Source organism: Ascidia mentula, chromosome 3 (genome assembly GCF_947561715.1).
Source record: "Ascidia mentula chromosome 3, kaAscMent1.1, whole genome shotgun sequence".
NCBI lineage: Eukaryota > Metazoa > Chordata > Ascidiacea > Phlebobranchia > Ascidiidae > Ascidia > Ascidia mentula.
The window spans coordinates 3,067,868-3,085,818 of NC_138568.1; the positions used below are offsets into that span (position 1 = coordinate 3,067,868).

At 42.8% G+C, this 17,951-nt stretch overlaps 4 protein-coding genes across 4 annotated transcripts; all 4 read right to left on the minus strand.

The window, feature by feature from the left end:
* Nucleotides 1–251: 251 nt before the first annotated feature.
* LOC145894698 (hemocyanin 2-c chain-like) lies at nucleotides 252–3,677 on the minus strand. Its single transcript, XM_082983336.1, has 8 exons — nucleotides 3,431–3,677; nucleotides 2,865–3,023; nucleotides 2,575–2,681; nucleotides 2,224–2,365; nucleotides 1,589–1,778; nucleotides 1,127–1,256; nucleotides 730–939; nucleotides 252–596 (listed from the first exon to the last, which is right to left on the minus strand). The coding sequence occupies exons 1-8, from the start codon at nucleotides 3,675–3,677 to the stop codon at nucleotides 252–254; spliced, it is 1,530 nt and encodes a 509-aa protein (XP_082839462.1).
* Nucleotides 3,678–5,599: 1,922 nt separating this feature from the next.
* On the minus strand, nucleotides 5,600–9,709 carry LOC145894024 (hemocyanin 2-c chain-like). Its single transcript, XM_082982457.1, has 8 exons — nucleotides 9,463–9,709; nucleotides 8,898–9,056; nucleotides 8,637–8,743; nucleotides 8,308–8,449; nucleotides 7,663–7,852; nucleotides 7,200–7,329; nucleotides 6,802–7,011; nucleotides 5,600–6,660 (listed from the first exon to the last, which is right to left on the minus strand). The coding sequence occupies exons 1-8, from the start codon at nucleotides 9,707–9,709 to the stop codon at nucleotides 6,316–6,318; spliced, it is 1,530 nt and encodes a 509-aa protein (XP_082838583.1). The 3' UTR covers nucleotides 5,600–6,315.
* Nucleotides 9,710–11,438: 1,729 nt separating this feature from the next.
* On the minus strand, nucleotides 11,439–13,037 carry LOC145894699 (uncharacterized). The gene has a single exon (XM_082983337.1). The coding sequence runs from the start codon at nucleotides 13,035–13,037 to the stop codon at nucleotides 11,439–11,441; it is 1,599 nt and encodes a 532-aa protein (XP_082839463.1).
* Nucleotides 13,038–13,090: 53 nt separating this feature from the next.
* Nucleotides 13,091–14,567, minus strand: LOC145894700 (uncharacterized). The gene is made up of 3 exons (XM_082983339.1): nucleotides 14,399–14,567; nucleotides 14,210–14,346; nucleotides 13,091–14,164 (listed from the first exon to the last, which is right to left on the minus strand). The coding sequence occupies exons 1-3, from the start codon at nucleotides 14,565–14,567 to the stop codon at nucleotides 13,091–13,093; spliced, it is 1,380 nt and encodes a 459-aa protein (XP_082839465.1).
* Between the last annotated feature and the right edge of the window lie 3,384 nt (nucleotides 14,568–17,951).

Here is a 17,951-nt window from a genome sequence, read left to right on the forward strand (position 1 = left end):
AAGGACGTCATGACTCCAAAGCAGAAACAATAAGGACGGTATGACAGCTGTGTGTGTACAGGTGCTCAAAAAAGAACCAACACACTTCCTTTTTATATAATACAACGAGACAACAGATAAAACTTCCAATACAAATATCAACCTGGCTTGTATTGATTTTGAACCGGCAATAATAAGTCAACAAATAAAATGTGTATTTTTCTATCAACTTCGTAAAAAGTGCCTCTACATAACTAACAACAACCAAAGCTTTAGCACTCAGTGGGTGGAATAGAGCAGCCGATGTGGTACTTCGTGTTATTAGCGTTAATCAAACCTAACCAAGGGGCCATATTTGAGCGGAAAGGCAGAACTAGTCCGTAATACAAACTTCTCTCCTTCGCTTTTACATCTTTCACCAGTTTCTTCCAAGACAAACCGTTTAAATTGAGGGTGTCGTACTTGTATCCGAACAGTTGTTGATAGTAGTAGGAGTAACGAATAGTCCATACATTCTTTTTCAACGTGACGGGGTTAAAGTTCATGGTCTTGTTGCAGAATGGAGACATCGGCCAGTCGTAAGATTCCATTTTGTCAACCGTCATGCGTTCACCATGCTGTGCAAAACAATTTTGAAATTTTTTCTTGGAATTCTATTTTAATAATTAGTTCAACCAAATTACCATATGGCATTCTCATAGACATTTTGTTTTATTTTAGCTTATTTCAATTGCCCGTAACTGTACCCACCTGAATATACGACCCAATGAAGCTGGATTTTGTCCAGTCTTGGTTACCGGCCAGATCTTTAATATCTTTGTACAGAGCATACAAGCGATCTACTTGGCTGTGATGAAGTGAAAAGATTGGATCGAATGCAGCGTACGTGACGCTGAGCATGCTGTAGAGGCATACTTCGTTCTGGAACGTATCCTTCGAAGCGCAAATGCAATTGTGGATCTAGAAACAGTCAGAACATTTAGTGCGCATAAATTCACCAAAAAGCACCAAAAAGGGAAATTCATTCAGACAGCTCCCCATTTTGTTGAACGACAAGACTTTAATAGCAAAATTTTAAGTCTGAAACACATACTGGTATTAAAAACATACTTATACCTTGAAAAGTAAATTTTAGTAAAAACTCAACCTGGTTGTGAGGTTGCCCAAGCATTGCGTCGTATTTCGCGTAGGCAGACATCGTCACAGCTCGAATTACGCTGCGCAACAAAATTCTTTGCCACGAAAGTCCTCTGAAGTCCGGGTACCTCCAAATCTTGCTGGCAAAACAAACAAACACAGTGAAAACATATTTGCAAGTAGTTTATAGGTGGCTGTGCATGTTGCCAAGTTGATAAACGTTTTGGGCAATTGATCGTCAATTAAATAAACGTTTAAAGTTTAAATGTTTGAAAGTGGCGCAAAGGCGTGCACCCTTGCAAGCGTTGCTGTATTAGCCTGTTTGCAGAAGTGAAAAAAAATTTTTTTTTTCAGTTGGTCATCAATTAAATAAAAGTTCAAAGTTTAATTTCGTATGTTAGAAGTCGGCACCCTAGCAAGCCGTGCTGTATTAGTCTGTTTGCAGAAAAATATACTTGATTTGAATTCGTACCATGTTTCATTGAACACTTTAGCATGGAGAGGCATCTTCGTTGAATAGAAGGGATTCTTAACCCATTTATTGTCAATGGGATCGAATATATCGGGATCACTGTACAGATCAGGAAAATGCGTCCAGCCTGGTTCGGTCCAATCCCAATAAGGAAGTCCCAGTGTTTTGTTCTTTAGATATTTGTTCACACCTGGAAGTATTACAAAGTAAGTTTAAATTAACTTGGCTGTCAAGGCGGCACTTTGGCCCTCGGCGACACCGAAATTCGGTCGCAATCTAGACGAATTTAGCTTTAGAAAATTGGTTTGTGAATATTTTTATTTGGGCCCTGGTCTGATTTTATATGGTTTTTATAACCGTATCTCGATGCTATAGCTAACATTTCCACATAAGAAATATTTCCGAAACATATTTTTGTTTTATTTTGAGCAGGAAAAGTATTCCTCTCTCGGTCGTCTTTACTTTTGGTTCCAGATTGACGTTTATTTCCCACGTACAGGTAAGCACCCATGCTGACAAAGTATTATGTTTGTATCGATATGCAACCGCATTTGCATATATTGATTTAGTTTGTGTAATTGTTTAAACTGCAAAACGGAACAGCGATTGTTAAATAAAAAGTTGTCTTTACCAACCCATTTCTAGTTGCACCATTATGAGTCGATGCCAGGAAAGGAACATTGGGTGCTTATGCCAACTGCAGTGACCGTTGCTGTGACCCTCGATGTGTTTATACCATGGGCACTCGTAGGGCCAACCATGCCATTTCACTGTGTACTAAAATAACGATTATCTAATTTGAAAATTACCTGTGAGTGAAATACATGTGAGCATATTTCCATTGCTTTTACAGCTGCAAAAAATTGAAAATGTTCTGTTTTCGTAAACGGCTTGGATAAAGCCCAAGACTACTGCACTCGAAATTACGACAGTCACAGTGGGTTGAGCATAAATATTTTGGTTGTTGGAACCTCTCTGATTCTCACCATGAACCCATCGGAAGAATCGTCGTCTTTGAACTTAGAGTAAGCTTGTATGAGGTCGTGCTTCTCCTCGTCGGTTAGACAACGTATGTTTTTGCGAATTCGATACTCTGAAAGGGCATCAAAACGAAAAGTTACACGACCAGATAGACAACATTCAAAAGTTTTTAAACACTGGTTTGATGAATACTTTGTATCTCATTCTTAGCTGTCACAGTAGTAATTACGCTACAACGACAACGCGAGCATTGCTGGATTAACTGCACTTTTTGATAAAAGCCAATACACTTTACCTTCGGTAACGGCCGAGCATGTCTTTTCCTGGCTTCCTTTTCCCTTGCATCGACTCAACGCTGTTTTTCCTCCCGCTTTGCAAATCCTCCCCCGAGTCTGAAGTCCTCCCCATAATGACGTAATGCAAGTGCTCCAGGCGGACCAACTCGCCCAAGTGGCTGAAACGTAAATGAAACATCGCTTACATGCGAAATTGCTGCTGTGCCTATTTGATACTCTAAATGCATTTTCGATTTTTTAACGGAAAAGTTTGTACATTGCGAATAGATCTTGCTGAAGTAAACGCAATGGTCAGCTGACAAAAACTCAGAGAACATTGCTTTCTCAAAACATTGCAACATTGCCCAGAACAGGGTTTGGCAACCACCTCCTTAGCGCCAACCCAAAATCAAACAATGTATAAGCGTGGTACCATTTTTCCACTAAAAATATCGTTCTCTTCACTGATTGTATAGTCACCACAAAGTGGAAGTCTTTGCTTGGCCGTTTGGTCAGCAAAGTCGTCTGAAAAGTCACACCAGCTGCACTGATGAGACCTTTTAGGTCGTTTCCTATGGTAAAATACCTTTGTTGCACTTTTTCTTGTCCGCTGCCAACGCGTAGCCAATCTTGCACGTGCACCTGCAGCACCCGGTGTCCATTGCAAGCAACTTTCCCTGTGCACATTCGGCGGTGCAGTAAACATATTTACCAGTGCACTTTTTCATCTTTAGCACCCGCATGGTGGCGGTAAGAAGCGTTTTGACAGAGGCGTCACTCAGTGACGTCAGTTTTTCGTCAGGCTCGTCGCGGTTGACCGACTGGTAGAACATCTCGTTATCCGTTGTCCCTATTAATTAAGTAAGGAATTATTAAGGGTTGTTTGTCTAATATTTCTATTTAAAGTCTTTCAGACAATCTTTCGTAAGTTTGTATATCACACAACACAAATAAACCTGGTTGCAAATCAGAAATGATTGCCTTTTACACCAAGTATATGCAGGGTTGCCGTCCCTTATTTTGCAGCATGTCGAAGTCTTAGAAAATATGAACGTCATAATTTCTGCGATTTTTTCTTACGTTTAAGCACTTTTAAGATGTTTTAGCCAGAGGCGTCCTTACTTTCAATATGTTGTGTCTCAAACAACGGTAAGTGATTTCCTTTTCCGTTTTTAATCAACAATACTTCTCTAAAACTTTCACATCGCGACTAAGCAAAATGTATGTCGTATTGCTTTTCAGTCATCCTTAATTTCGGTCGATGGCAACCCTGCATACATATTGTATGTGGCACGATGCGGCAAATTTCAGGCTTGCTACAACCGCAAACATCTGCCTCATTTACCTTTGCGTTCTTCATCCGTAACGTGACTGGTTGCTGTGACGACGAAGCAGGCAAACGCGATCGCCACAAGCCACCAATGGCAATTATCATGCATTATTAACTACAAGTTTTTGTACAACAAAATGTAAAGGATATGCTTTTGTTAACAAGAAATACACAATCAGACTGCAAAGCATCCTGTTTGGTATTTCGCAATCGGAACAACACAGTCTGTTTGGCGCCGTCAAACAAGGTCCTGATTCTCCCATGCATTGGAAAACTTTCTATCAGTGAGCGACTATCTTTTTAATCTCGCTGTAAAAGTTAGTTCTTTAGAATATGATCTTGAACAATTGATCTAACTAAGGCTCCTATGGCACTCATAGTCGTATGTCTCTCCAGTCTATACATAGCAGTCCTAACCATAAAGACTACTATAGACCAAAGATCATTCGAGTAAACATCATCAAACAAAAAACATTAACGTAATATATATAAAAAAAATTCAGTATTATCGGTAAAATATTTGTTACCAACGCAGAGTCGCCAAGCTTCGAAGGTCGCTACCAGCAATTCAATATTTGCATCTGCGAAGAGTCCAAGGTATATAGTGATATACCTATTGCCAATGCTTAAGTATAAATAATATGCGTCGCAGACGTAAGTTACTTCCAGTAAAATATGCAATGTCATTCGAAACGATCTCATACTGTTTAAGTCAATAATACACGCTTTGCAGCGCCAAATAACTGGACTTGGCGGAGAACAAGTCCAATATTGCCGGACCGCACTGGAAATCAATCGGCTGTTCCGAAATGCCTTCACACAATTGATTCGCACCAATGGATAATGTGATTTTCCTATTCGACGAGTTTCTCGTTCAGAAGCCGACAACATCATTTTTGAAAAACGAACGCTTGTTTAATGAACGTCTTTTGCGCATTCTCACAGTCCAATAACTGTGTATTGAAGTCCCCTAACATGCGTAAGTTTTAATGAAGCTACGGGGAAGAAAGGTTGGCGATACTTTTTTCGTTTTACACTCCCCACGTTCTGCATGTTGAACGTAGTAAATTTGCCTTCGTTGTTCAACCAAGGTAACACTGAAAATGTATAAAGTTATTACCTCACATTTGTGTGCGAGCGACGGTGGGAAAGATGCACGTAGGCCAATTTCCAGAATATCACGGGACAGGGAGCCTCTGGTGTTGGCAACATCCTGGATGATCGTAATGAATTGTTTCCGCATTGCGCAAAATCCGCAACATTACGGCTAAAGTACTGGTTTGAATTCAATAGAACCCGAGAGTGCGAATTAGCACGTAGCGAAAACGCAGATCGTTTTTATTAAATTTCTGATTTATTTTCTGGGTCAAAAAACGGACTGCCACGATGAAAATAAACGCTATTTGTACTGACCAGTAATACAGATTTGGCGCGCTAACAACAAAAGTAGCAACGAAAAGTAGCAACAATATCTGAAGGTAAATTTTGCGCAATTTTTTATATTCAACGCTCTTTACTCCGAGTAATTAAAAGGGAATCATTTGAAGCAAGGACTATAATAACATAATAAAATCTCTCCTCTGAAGCAATCAGACATAGGTTTTATAAAACAAAAAATAATTTTTCGGCCGGATTTTGTAAAGTGAAAACCACAATTACTTCTCCCGAATTTTAGAAAAAATGCTGTTTTTTTTGTCGGATCACGTAGTTCATTATGCTGCTTTCGTGTACGTTTATAATATAACACCTACATAGCCTAAATGCGAGCAATGGATAGCACAATATTTTTACATTGCAAAATAAATCATCTTGCAATTAAAATCATAAATTTTCCCCTAATATCTATGTAAAAACACTTGACAGTAAACAACACCAAACTCTGGCACATGGGAAATGGCACATAGGAAATTCTGGCAAAGGTTCCTAACGAACTTTTGTTACAGCATTTGTACCATTTGTAAACTTTATAGTACTTTTCTTGTAGTAGGTATGTTAGGGTTTAGGACTAATCGTCCTATCAAAGATTTTAGGCGAAAATCCTGGTGACAGTAGTGCTATCAACTGCGAATAAACCTAACTACCATATGGCAGATGGCAATAAATTTGGCGAGTTTGTAGCAAACGTCTGTACATCAAATGCATTAGCATTTGGAGGGTGGAATAGCGCAGCCGGTTTTGTACTTTGTGTTGGCAGAATTGATCAGCCCTAACCACGGCGCCATTGCGGAGCGAAAAGGCAGAACTAGTCCGTAATGCAAACTTTTCTCCTTCGCTTTTACATCTTTCACCAGTTTCTTCCAAGACAAACCGTTTAAATTGAGGGTGTCGTACTTGTATCCAAACAGTTGTTGATAGTAGTAGGAGTAACGAATAGTCCATACATTCTTCTTCAACGTGACGGGGTTTAAGTTCATGGTCTTGTTGCAGAATGGAGACATCGGCCAATCGTAAGATTCCGTTTTGTCAACCGTCATACGTTCTCCATCCTGCAAAAAAAAATTTTCAAACAATTACTTGGAATTGTTTTTTTTAGTGTTAAGTTCAATCCAATCACCACAGGGCATTTATTTTCTTATTTGTGTTTTGTTTTGTTTTAGCTCATTTCAATTGCCCGTAACTGTACCCACCTGAATATACGACCCAATGAAGCTGGATTTTGTCCAGTCTTGGTTACCGGCCAGATCTTTGATATCTTTGTACAGAGAATACAAGCGATCTATTTGGCTGTGATGAAGTGAAAAGAGTGGATCGAATGCAGCGTACGTGACGCTGTGCATGCTGTAGAGGCATACTTCGTTCTGGAACGTATCCTTCGAAGCGCAAATGCAATTGTGGATCTAGAAACAGTCAGAACATTTAGTGCGCATAAATTCACCAAAAGAGCACCAAAAAGTGAAATTCATTCAGGCATCACGCCATTTTGTTGAACGACAAGACTTCAATAGGAAAATTTTAAGTCTGAAACACATACTGGTATTAAAAACATACTTATACCTTGAAAAGTAAATTTTAGTAAAAACTCAACCTGGTTGTGAGGTTGCCCAAGCATTGCGTCGTATTTCGCGTAGTCAGACATCGTCACAGCTCGAATTACGCTGTGCAACAGAATTCCTTGCCACGAAAGTCCTCTGAAGTCCGGGTACCTCCAAATCTTGCTGGCAAAACAAACAAACACAGTGAAAACATATTTGCAAGTAGTTTATAGGTGGCTGTGCATGTTGCCAAGTTCATAAACGTTTTTGGCAGTTGATTGTCAACTAAATAAACGGTTAAAGTTTAAACGTTTGAAAGTGGAGCAAATGTGCACACCCTTACAAGCGTCGCTGCATTAACCTGTTTGCAGAAGTGAAAAAATACTTTTTTTTTTCGGTTGGTCATCAATTAAATAAACGTTCAAAGTTTAAATTCTTATGTTAGAAGTCGGCACCGTAGCAAGCGTTGCTGTATTAGTCTGTTTGCAGAAACATGTACTTGATTTGAATTCGCACCATGTTTCATTGAACACTTTAGCATGGAGAGGCATCTTCGTTGAATAGAAGGGATTCTTAACCCATTTATTGTCAATGGGATCGAATATATCGGGATCTCTGTACAGATCAGGAAAATGCGTCCAGCCTGGTTCGGTCCAATCCCAGTAAGGAAGTCCTAGTGTTTTGTTCTTTAGATATTTGTTCACACCTGGACGTATCACAAAGTAAGTTTAAATTAACTTGGCTGTCAAGTCGGCACTTTGGCCCTCGGCTACACCGAAATTCGGTCGCAATCTAGACGAATTTAGCTTTAGAAATGATTTGACACAATTGGTTTGTGTATATTTTTATTTGGGCCTTGGTCTGATTTTATATGGTTTTTATAACCGTATCTCGATGCTATAGCTAACATTTCCACATGACAAATATTTCCGAAACAGATTTTTGTTTTATTTTGAGCAGGAAAAGTATTCCTCTCTTGGTCGTCTTTACTTTTGGTTCCAGATTGACGTTTATTTCCCACGTACAGGTAAGCACCCATGCTGACAAAGTATTATGTTTGTATCGATATGCAACCGCATTTGCATATATTGATTTAGTTTGTGTAATTGTCTAAACTGAACGGAAACCGCGATTGCTAAATAAAAAGTTGTCTTTACCTACCCATTTCTAGTTGCACCATTATGAGTCGATGCCAGGAAAGGAACATGGGGTGCTGATGCCAACTGCAGTGACCGTTGCTGTGACCCTCGATGTGTTTATACCATGGGCACTCGTAAGGCCAACCATGCCATTTCACTGTGTACTGAAATAAAGGTTATCTAATTTGAAAATTACCTAAAGAGTAAAAAACATGTAAGCATATTTTCCATTGCTTTTACAGCTGTTCTTTTTTCGTAAATGGCTTGAATAAAGCCCTGCACTCGAATTTACGACAGTCACAGTGGGTTAAGCATAAATAGTTTGGTTGTTGGAACCTCTCCGATTCTCACCATGAACCCATCGGAAGACTCGTCGTATTTGAACTTGGAGTAAGCTTGTATGAGGTCGTGCTTCTCCTCGTCGGTTAGATAACGTATGTTTTTGCGAATTCGATACTCTGAAAGGGCAACAAAACACAACACCATTTAAGCACGGGTTTTATGAATGCTTTGTATCTCATTCTTAGCTGTCACAGCAGTAATAAGGTTACGACGAATACGCTAGCATTGCTGGATTAACTGCACTTTTTGATAAAAGCCAATACACTTTACCTTCGGTAACGGCCGAGCATGTCTTTTCCTGACTTCCTTTTCCTTTGCATCGACTCAACGCTGTTTTTCCTCCCGCTTTGCAAATCTTTTCCCGAGTCTGAAGTCCTCCCCATGATGACGTAATGCAAGTGCTCCAGGCGGACCAACTCCCCCAAGTGGCTGAAAACGTGATTGAAACATCGCTTACATGCGAAATTGCTGCTGTGCAATTTCATACTCTAAATGCATTTTCGATTTTTTGACGGAAAAGTTTGTAGATTGCGTAGAGATCTTGCTGAAGTAAACACAATGGTCAGCTGATAAAAACTCAGAGAACATTGCTTTCTCAAAACATTGCAACTCTGTCCAGAACAGGGTTTGGCAACCACCTCCTCAGCGCCAACCCAAAATCAAACAATGTATAAGCGTGGTACCATTTTTCCACTAAAAATATCGTTCTCTTCACTGATTGTATAGTCACCACAAAGTGGTGTCTTTGCTTGGCCGCTTGGTCAGCAAAGTCGTCTGAAAAGTCACACCAGCTGCACTGATGAGACCTTTTAGGTCGTTTCCTATAGTAAAATACCTTTGTTGCACTTTTTCTTGTCCGCTGCCAACGCGTAGCCGATCTTGCACGTGCACCTGCAGCACCCGGTGTCCATTGCAACCAACTTACCCTGTGCACACTGGGCGGTGCAGTAAACATATTTACCAGTGCATTTTTTCATCTTTAGCACCCGCATGGTGGCGGTAAGGAGCGTTTTGACGGAGGCGTCACTCAGTGACGTCAGTTTTTCGTCAGGCTCGTCGCGGTTGACCGACTGGTAGAACATCTCTTTATCCGTTGTCCCTATTAATTAAGTAAGGAATTATTAAGGGTTGTGCGTCTAATATTTCTATTTAAAGTCTTTCAGGCAATCTTACGTAAGTTTGTTTATCACCTAACACAAATAAACCTGGTTGTAAATAAAAAATGATTGCCTTTTACAACAAGTATATGCAGGGTTGCCGTCCCTTATTTTGGAGGTCGACGTCTTAGAAAATATGAGCGTCCTAATTTCTGCGATATTTTCTTACGTTTAAGCCAGAGGCTAAACATCGTAAAGTCCTTACTTTCAACATGTTGTGACTCAAACAATGATAAGTGATGTCTCCTTTCCGTTTTTAATGAACAATTTTCTCTATCATACCCACATCGCGACTAAAGAAAATGTATGTCGTATCGCTATTCATCATCCCGAATTTCGGTCGATGGCAACCCTGCATATATGGTAAGTGGAACGATGCGGCAAATTACTACAACACACAAACATCTGCCTCATTTACCTTCACGTTCTTCACTTGTCACGTGACTGGTTGTCGTGACGACGAAGCAGGCAAACGCGATCGCCATAAGCCACCAGCGGCAATTGTCATGCATCATTAACTTCAAGTTTTTGTGCAACAAAATGTAAAGGATAAGCTTTCGTTAACAAGAAATACATACTCAGACTGCAAAGCATCCTGTTTGGTATTTCGCAATCGAAACAACACAGTCTGTTTGGCCCTGTTAAACAAAGTTCTGATTCTCCCATGTATTGGAAAAACTGTCTATCTGTGAGCGACTATCTTTTTAATCTCGCTGTAAAAGTTAGTTCTTTAGAATATGATCTTAAACAATTTAATGATCTAACAAAGGCTCCTATGGCACTCATAGCCGTTTGTCCTACAGTCTATACATAGCAGTTGTAACGGCAGAATTTGCGCGTCTGGCACCGCGCCGTCGTCACACCAAGAAGGAATGTCAATTTCCAAAAACGCGTGTATTTGCCACACGGGCACAGGCACTTGACAACACGTACGAGGTTCACGTGCAAGAACACGAACACGGATACGAGCAAGAACACGAACACGTACACGGATACGAGCAAGAACACGAACACGGTTTTCTGTGAAGAAAACGTACACTAAGATTCCAGTTAAGCAATGTTGATAAAAATACCCTTACCGGAGTTTTGAGCCAGATCACACGAAACATCAACACACCAATCCGATTAATATATCTTACAGCAACTTATTCAACCTTATTCAAATAGAATCAAGGCAACTCTAGCTTTAGTAAAATAAACTTGACATTAAATTCAGCACGCTACACGTGGTACCTAACAACTCAGTTTTACGAAGCATGGCAGAAGGAAAAAAGTTCTCTTGCATTATGATGTCACATACAAGGCAAAATTGATATTGTGTGGAAATTGAATTATATGTTTACTGTGTGACGCAGGGGTTGTGCATGAGTGATTTTCGATGTTACATTCTCCCCCTTAAATGTGTGGTTCACTGCAAACACATTTACAAATAAACAAAGAAAACATTGAAATCACGAAACAACGAAGTAAAGAAAGCAACATACGTGCCGCCGGCGAGCAAGCTCCAGCCTGCCATTTTGCAATATTCCGCATTTATAAAGCGGCAAACAAGATCGACATAGCGTCCATGATCTATCTTCATCAGTGTTGGATCCTGTGCACCGCAATTCAGGGTCAGTTCGACGACTACGTGGCCTGAATGCGTCGGTTGCACTTATTCGTTTGTCGTGCTCGCCTCACAAAGCAAGCACAATTTTGCAATCGGCCGTTTATATGTGGAGCCAGATTGCGTTTTAACTTCGACCTGACGGACAACACCGTGACCGTCCGGGAACGCACGCAGAACCCGTCCCATCTCCCAACGACGTCGGGGTTGTGTCTCATCTACGATCATCACCACATCTCCGGTTTGAAAATTGCGTTGTCGGTCGGGCCACTTCTGACGCAAGGCAATTGTGGGCAAATATTCTCGTGACCATCTTCTCCAAAATTCGTCGGCGAGGTATTGAATGTGTTTCCACCGCCTTCGACTGTAGCAATCTTTGGGATTGATAAGCCCGACTGGAATGCTGTCGCAAGCACGACCCAACAACAGATGATTGGGCGTAAGTGGCTCATCTTCTGTACAGGTGAAACTGATCGGCGTTAGCGGCCTCGAATTTAAAATGCCTTCCACTTCGATCATCAGGGTTTGCAGCATGTCCCCGCCAATCGTTGGGTTCCTTGTAAGCATTGTGTTTAAAATGCGACGAATCGATCTGATCATTCTCTCCCACGAACCTCCCATATGTGAAGCAGCAGGACAATTAAAGTTCCACTTAATTTCTTGTCGTTTGAAGTATGACTCTAGGCGGGATTGCTGGAGTCCTTGCAGTCCTTCACGTAGGACCCTTTCGGCACCTACAAAGTTGGTTCCATTATCGCTGTATATTTCTTTTGGTCGGCCTCTTCTTGCAATAAAGCGACGCAATGCGTTAATAAACGCGTCCGTAGACAAGTCGGGTGACACCTCAATGTGTACGGCTCGCATAGTCAAGCAGGTGAAAATGCACCCGTAGCTCTTTGTCTCACTTCTTCCTCGTTTCACCATGAATGGACCAAAGTAGTCGATGCCGACGTAAGTAAACGGCGGCTCGTCGGGCTTCAGTCGGGCAAATGGCAAGTCAGCCATTTGTTGTTGTCCACGTCGAACATTCCTTTTGCGACACAGCATACATTTGCTGAGTTCCTTCCTCACTGCGGCGCCACCCTTTATGATCCAAAAACGCTGACGCAGCGAAGTCCATGTGTGGCCAGTCCCGCAGTGGCCAACCTTGTGATGGTGGCGCAAGATAATAAGTGCTGTCAAGTGGTGATCATACGGCAGTATGATCGGGTGTTTCGCCTCGAAGGCAATCGGCGCCTTCTCCAACCTCCCCCCAATCCGCAGAACTTCATCAAATAGCTGGGGGTTAAGCTTTGCCAACGAACTGGCATATTTCGACTTCTTCAGTTTCTTCTGCAACTCCCTTTCAGACTCTCCGACCTGTGACAAAATGTCAATCACAGGAGCGAAGCACTGACGTTGTACGTACTTGATTATTTCCAATTCCGCTTTCTTTAACTCATCCACTGTCAATTTGCCAGTGTTCGCTGAAACCTTTGAAAGCAGGAATGACTTGAATCGTAACAGCCACGCGACCGATGTCTTTAATTTATGAAGAGATGAATAGTGATTCATCAGTCGATCGGTTGACTCCGACTGTGTGCAAACGTTGACGACAATTCTTTTCCTCTCAGCTGGCTTGAACTTCTGTGGCAGCTGTGTTTTCATTTCTGGTGGGGTGGGCCATTGATCTTCTTTCTGCCAGAGAAACTTCGGACCTGTCAGCCATCGAGAGCTGATAAGCTTACGTACCGACAAACCACGCGAAGCATCGTCCGCGGGATTCTGCTGTGATCCAACGTGTCTCCATTGTTCAGGGTTTGTTGGTTGTATATGCTCTGCCGGACGGCGCACGAGTCCGTCCAAAAAACGGACGTACAGTTATCCAACTTCAATTGGCGTCGAAGCCACTTGTCGGCCTTCACCGCTAGAACAGCAGCGGCCATTTCAAGCCTGGGAATGCTCTCGGTTTTAGGTGGTGTTACCTTTGCCTTGCCAAATAAAAACGAGCAATGTACTTTACCATTAACGTTTACCAACCGGAGGTACGATACGGTTCCGTATCCTTGAGTAGACGCATCCGAAAAGTGATGCATCTCGGACTTCGCCACTGAGCCGAACGTCGCCGGCTTGAAACAGCGGGGAAGTGTTAGCTTTTCGAGCTCCGGCAGCTGGGAAAGCCAGCGTCTCCATTCCTCAACATCATCTTCTGGCAGCTCATCATCCCATCCCAATTTCTGTCGAATTATTTCCTGCTGCAACACCTTAGCAATCAAAGTAACGGGTGCCGCAAAACCCAACGGGTCATACAGCGTATTAACAGCAGATAAAATATTGCGACGTGTGAATTTCTTGCCTTGCATTGTATCAGCTATGCTGAACCCAAATTCATCATTCTTTACACGCCAGTAGACGCCAAGCACACGCTCTTTCACGGAGGCGTCCAAATTTACATCAGTTACCGATTTAGCCCTTTCTGTCTCGGGAATTTGATCCAAGACGTTTTGACTGTTAGACATCCACTTAGTGAGGCGGAATCCTCCCATTTTTAGCAAGTCACATAGCTGCGCTACAATACCAACAGCGTGTTCGACTGTATCGGTTGAAGTCAAACAGTCGTCAACATAAAAATCGTTGCGAACGATGTCCCCAACGTCTCTGTCAAATCTGCCACCGAATTTTTCGGCCGTCTCCCGCAAGCAAAATGTGGCACAGCTAGGCGACGACGTGGCGCCAAAAATGTGCACCAGCATTCGATGAACCGTAGGAGTTCTAGATAAGTCTCCCCCCGGCCACTACAAAAATCTCAAAGCATCAATGTCCTGTTTTTGAACGCGGACCTGGTGGAACATTGCTTCCACGTCCGCCACTAAAGCGATACTGTTCATACGGAATCTCTCCAGAACGCCGATTAAACTGTTTACAAAGTCGGGCCCTTGCAGCAACGCGTCGTTAAGCGACAGTCCCTTGTGCTGCGCTGCGCAATCAAAAACGATGCGTACCTTTTCAGGCTTTCGTGGATGCCGAACCGGGTGGTGCGGCAAGTACCAATGCACATTGCCAGGGGAACGTCCTTCTTCTGAGCTCCTCTGCGTAGCCCTTGTCGATGTAACATTGAATATTCTCTACGTACTTGTCTTTTAACACGAGGTCGCGCGACAAGCGTTTCTTCAGCGACCAAAGCCGTCGCTCAGCCATAGAACGGCTGTCCTGTGGCAGACTAACTTCACTTCGCCATGGAAGCGGCAAATAGAAATGTCCACCGGTGTCAAACCGAGTCCTTCATCATGTTGAGCACTTTCCTATCCTCAACTGACGTTGGGAATGGAATGTCATCAGGCTCTTGCTGGAATTCCTCTCTCCATGATTCACATTTAAGGAAGTTAACTGAAATATTATCAACGGCAGGATAACAGATTGACGGGCCGACGAGAGACCACCCCAGCGGTGTTCTCGCAGCAAATGGTTGTTTGCGGTCTCCTGTTCTCATCTCCAATACTCTATGGGCATACGGAACGTCAGTGCCAATAAGTAGCAGCACCTCACCATTACACAACTGAGGAAATTCCAATCCCTGAAGGTGTGGAAGACCATTCAGTTCCGTATTTCTCGGGGTTGGATTAGGCTCGACTGGAATAGAGTCAATAGACAAGGCATTGTCTACACTGATTTCTTCATCTTCACTTAACGACAAAACGCGAAAATTTGCGCTGATTCCGCTGTAATTTGCGGGCCTTCTCCCGACGCTGGACATGGTAACTTGTCTCGGACTTCCATCTATCGAAAGTAGGTCTGCTAACCTTTTGTCGTAAAAACTTGTATCGGATCCCTGGTCGAGGAACGCGTATGTCTTGACCTCTCGACCATTGGCTCGAATTTTCACCGGAATAACCGAAAAGTACGCTGAATGGCCGTTCTTTATCGCATTGCACCTGGCTGTAGAATTGTTAGTCTGGCTCCTGGGGGGTTCGCTGCGCGGAATTCTAATATAATTTTCCGACGCAGGCACGTATGTCCTCGAACGTACAGGATTTGGCATATCTTCGTGCAGCAATGTGTGGTGCGCGAGGGTGCAGCCCCGAACAGCACATGCACTTGGCCTTGTGCAAAACTTCGACGTGTGTCGATAACCAAAACAGTTATAGCACATAAATTTATCCCTTAGGAACTCTCTTCTTTGAACCTTGGATTTTTTACCAAACGCCTCACATCTTTCCAATACGTGATTACGTTTGCAGCATGGACAGCTCAATATTGGGGCAGGCGACGAACTTGGATTTGTTGTCACAGTGGCGCAGGTAACATTTCTTCCACTGGGTTTACCAGCACGTTTCTTTTCTTAAATTTTCCGGGACACACACAACTGGCCAGGTAAAGTGTTCACTACGGCAGATTCTTCTTCGACAAATTCAACAAGATCTGCGAAATCTGCCTCCCTGCCAGTTTTTCTTACAATCTGCGCAACTCGGCGGCGCCAAAGCCTTTGCGATTCATATGGCAGCTTGTTCGCCAAAGCCACCAAACGATCTATAGTGTTTAAGTCAGCAAAATTTCCAAGTTGGCGGAGTACCAACAAGCATTTTTTCATAGTCTGTGCATAGGCGCGTATACCGGCTGCATCATCAGGTTTCAAGTTAGGGCCATTAGTCAACTCCTCTACGAAGGCTCTAGCGACTATATAAGGCTTACCGAAGTTCTCGTAGAGAATGTTTCTTGCCTCTGGATAGCCTTCCTTTGTCTCCAGGACAGAACAGTGTTCAATCAGAGACCTCGCCTTTCCTTTACATTGATTGACAAGCAATGTCAGGCGCATATCGTCACTTCGAGTCTTGCATTCGAGATTCGATTCAAAGTAACGTACAAACATCCAATAATCCGTAGGTTTTCCCGAGAACGTCATGTGGTCGGGCTTCGGCATACTCATGCCTTCTCCAACTGCTTTTACGATGCACGGTAATACAGCTGGGCTCTCTTTCATTTCCAAGTCCGGGTGTGTATTCAATACAGGAGCACGTACAAGAGGACCAACGTTGTCACGTGGAACTTCCCCATTTAGGACAAGGGAGGCACAATTTCTGGTAGCAGAAGACGTCGTCGGAACTTCTTCGACAGCCAGCACCGAGGAAGTCAATTCTACTTCTGGCCTCTGACTATGGTTGGGACCCTTGTCCGGCGATGTCAGATCGTTGGGTTCTTCATTCAATATTCTAGCCCTTGCATCGGCAGCCTGGAAATCGTATTTTGCCTTTAACTTCCGCCTTTCTGCTTCCAAGGCAACCTTTTCCAAATCTGCCTTCTGTTGCAGATCCACCTTTTCAAGTTCCGCTTTTCGTTCCAGAGCTGCCTTTTCAAGTTCCGCCTTTCGTTGCCCTTGAACTAGATCGTTTTCTTCCTCGACCTGTTTTAGACGAATCAATGCCAACTCTCGCTCCACCTTTGCCTCTAGACGACTTCTTTCTGTCGCAGATGAGCTCGCCACAGACGAACGTGAGCGGCTGGACCGTGAGGATCTGTGGCTTGAAGCCACAGTTGGTGCCCTATGCTGTGCGCGTAGCACAAGTTCGGGCAATGCATTTGGTAGTTCGAATGGCGTTAACTCCGCAATTCTGGTTTCGAACTCCTTCTTACATTGTTCGACGGACTTCAACTCGTCCTCGCATACAACGCGGTTCTCTGAGTCTTCGCAAGAGGCAATATACATTCCGTACATATTTTGCAATTGTGAGTAGCATTCGTTAATTTGGAACTTAGCTACTTGCAGTAGGGAGTGGTCCTTATTCAAAATGCCTGTCTCAGCCACTGCATACCAACTGTTGAGCTTGTCGACATGGCGGTGTATCTCGTCATGGGACAGTACGACTTGAGCGGCGAGGGGTCTCAACCGTGTAGGCTCCGGCGATTCAAGCGGAGATATAGTCTCATCCATTTCTTCACAGATCGTCAAAAAGTAGAACTTCTTGGAAACTTTGTTTCAGAAAGACTCCGAAAACTTTAATGTAACGGCAGAATTTGCACGTCTGGCACCGCGCCGTCGTCACACCAAGAAGGAATGTCAATTTCCAAAAACGCGTGTATTTGCCACACGGGCACAGGCACAGGCACTTGACAACACGTACGAGGTACACGTGCAAGAACACGAACACGAGCACGTACACGGATACGAGCAAGAACACGAACACGGTTTTCTGTGAAGAAAACGTACACTAAGATTCCAGTTGAGCAATGTTAATAAAAATACCCTTACCGGAGTTTTGAGCCAGATCACACGAAACATCAACACACCAATCCGATTAATATATCTTACAGCAACTTATTCAACCTTATTCAAATAGAATCAAGGCAACTCTAGCTTTAGTAAAATAAACTTGACATTAAATTCAGCACGCTACACGTGGTACCTAACAACTCAGTTTTACGAAGCATGGCAGAAGGAAAAAAGTTCTCTTGCATTATGATGTCACATACAAGGCAAAATAGATATTGTGTGGAAATTGAATTATATGTTTACTGTGATATACCTATTGCCAATGGTTAAGTATAAATAATATTCGTCGCAGATGTAAGTTACTTCCAGTAAAATAT

Bases quoted from the DNA above. Each gene is read 5' to 3' on its own strand.
- LOC145894698 (XM_082983336.1), bottom strand. From the start codon at position 3,677: ATGTTCTACCAGTCGGTCAACCGCGACGAGCCTGACGAAAAACTGACG. The intron at 2,366-2,574 runs GTGAGAATCAGA...TCGTTATTTTAG, and splicing joins ATTCTTCCGATGGGTTCATG to TACACAGTGAAATGGCATGG. The intron at 1,779-2,223 runs GTTGGTAAAGAC...TAATACTTCCAG, and splicing joins AATGGTGCAACTAGAAATGG to GTGTGAACAAATATCTAAAG.
- LOC145894024 (XM_082982457.1), bottom strand. From the start codon at position 9,709: ATGTTCTACCAGTCGGTCAACCGCGACGAGCCTGACGAAAAACTGACG. The intron at 7,853-8,307 runs GTAGGTAAAGAC...TGATACGTCCAG, and splicing joins AATGGTGCAACTAGAAATGG to GTGTGAACAAATATCTAAAG. The intron at 7,012-7,199 runs GTTGAGTTTTTA...GACTGTTTCTAG, and splicing joins TTGGGCAACCTCACAACCAG to ATCCACAATTGCATTTGCGC.
- LOC145894699 (XM_082983337.1), bottom strand. From the start codon at position 13,037: ATGAAAACACAGCTGCCACAGAAGTTCAAGCCAGCTGAGAGGAAAAGA.
- LOC145894700 (XM_082983339.1), bottom strand. From the start codon at position 14,567: ATGGCTGAGCGACGGCTTTGGTCGCTGAAGAAACGCTTGTCGCGCGAC. The intron at 14,347-14,398 runs GTTCGGCATCCA...TTGATTGCGCAG, and splicing joins GGTACTTGCCGCACCACCCG to CGCAGCACAAGGGACTGTCG. The intron at 14,165-14,209 runs GTCCGCGTTCAA...AGATTTTTGTAG, and splicing joins TGGAAGCAATGTTCCACCAG to TGGCCGGGGGGAGACTTATC.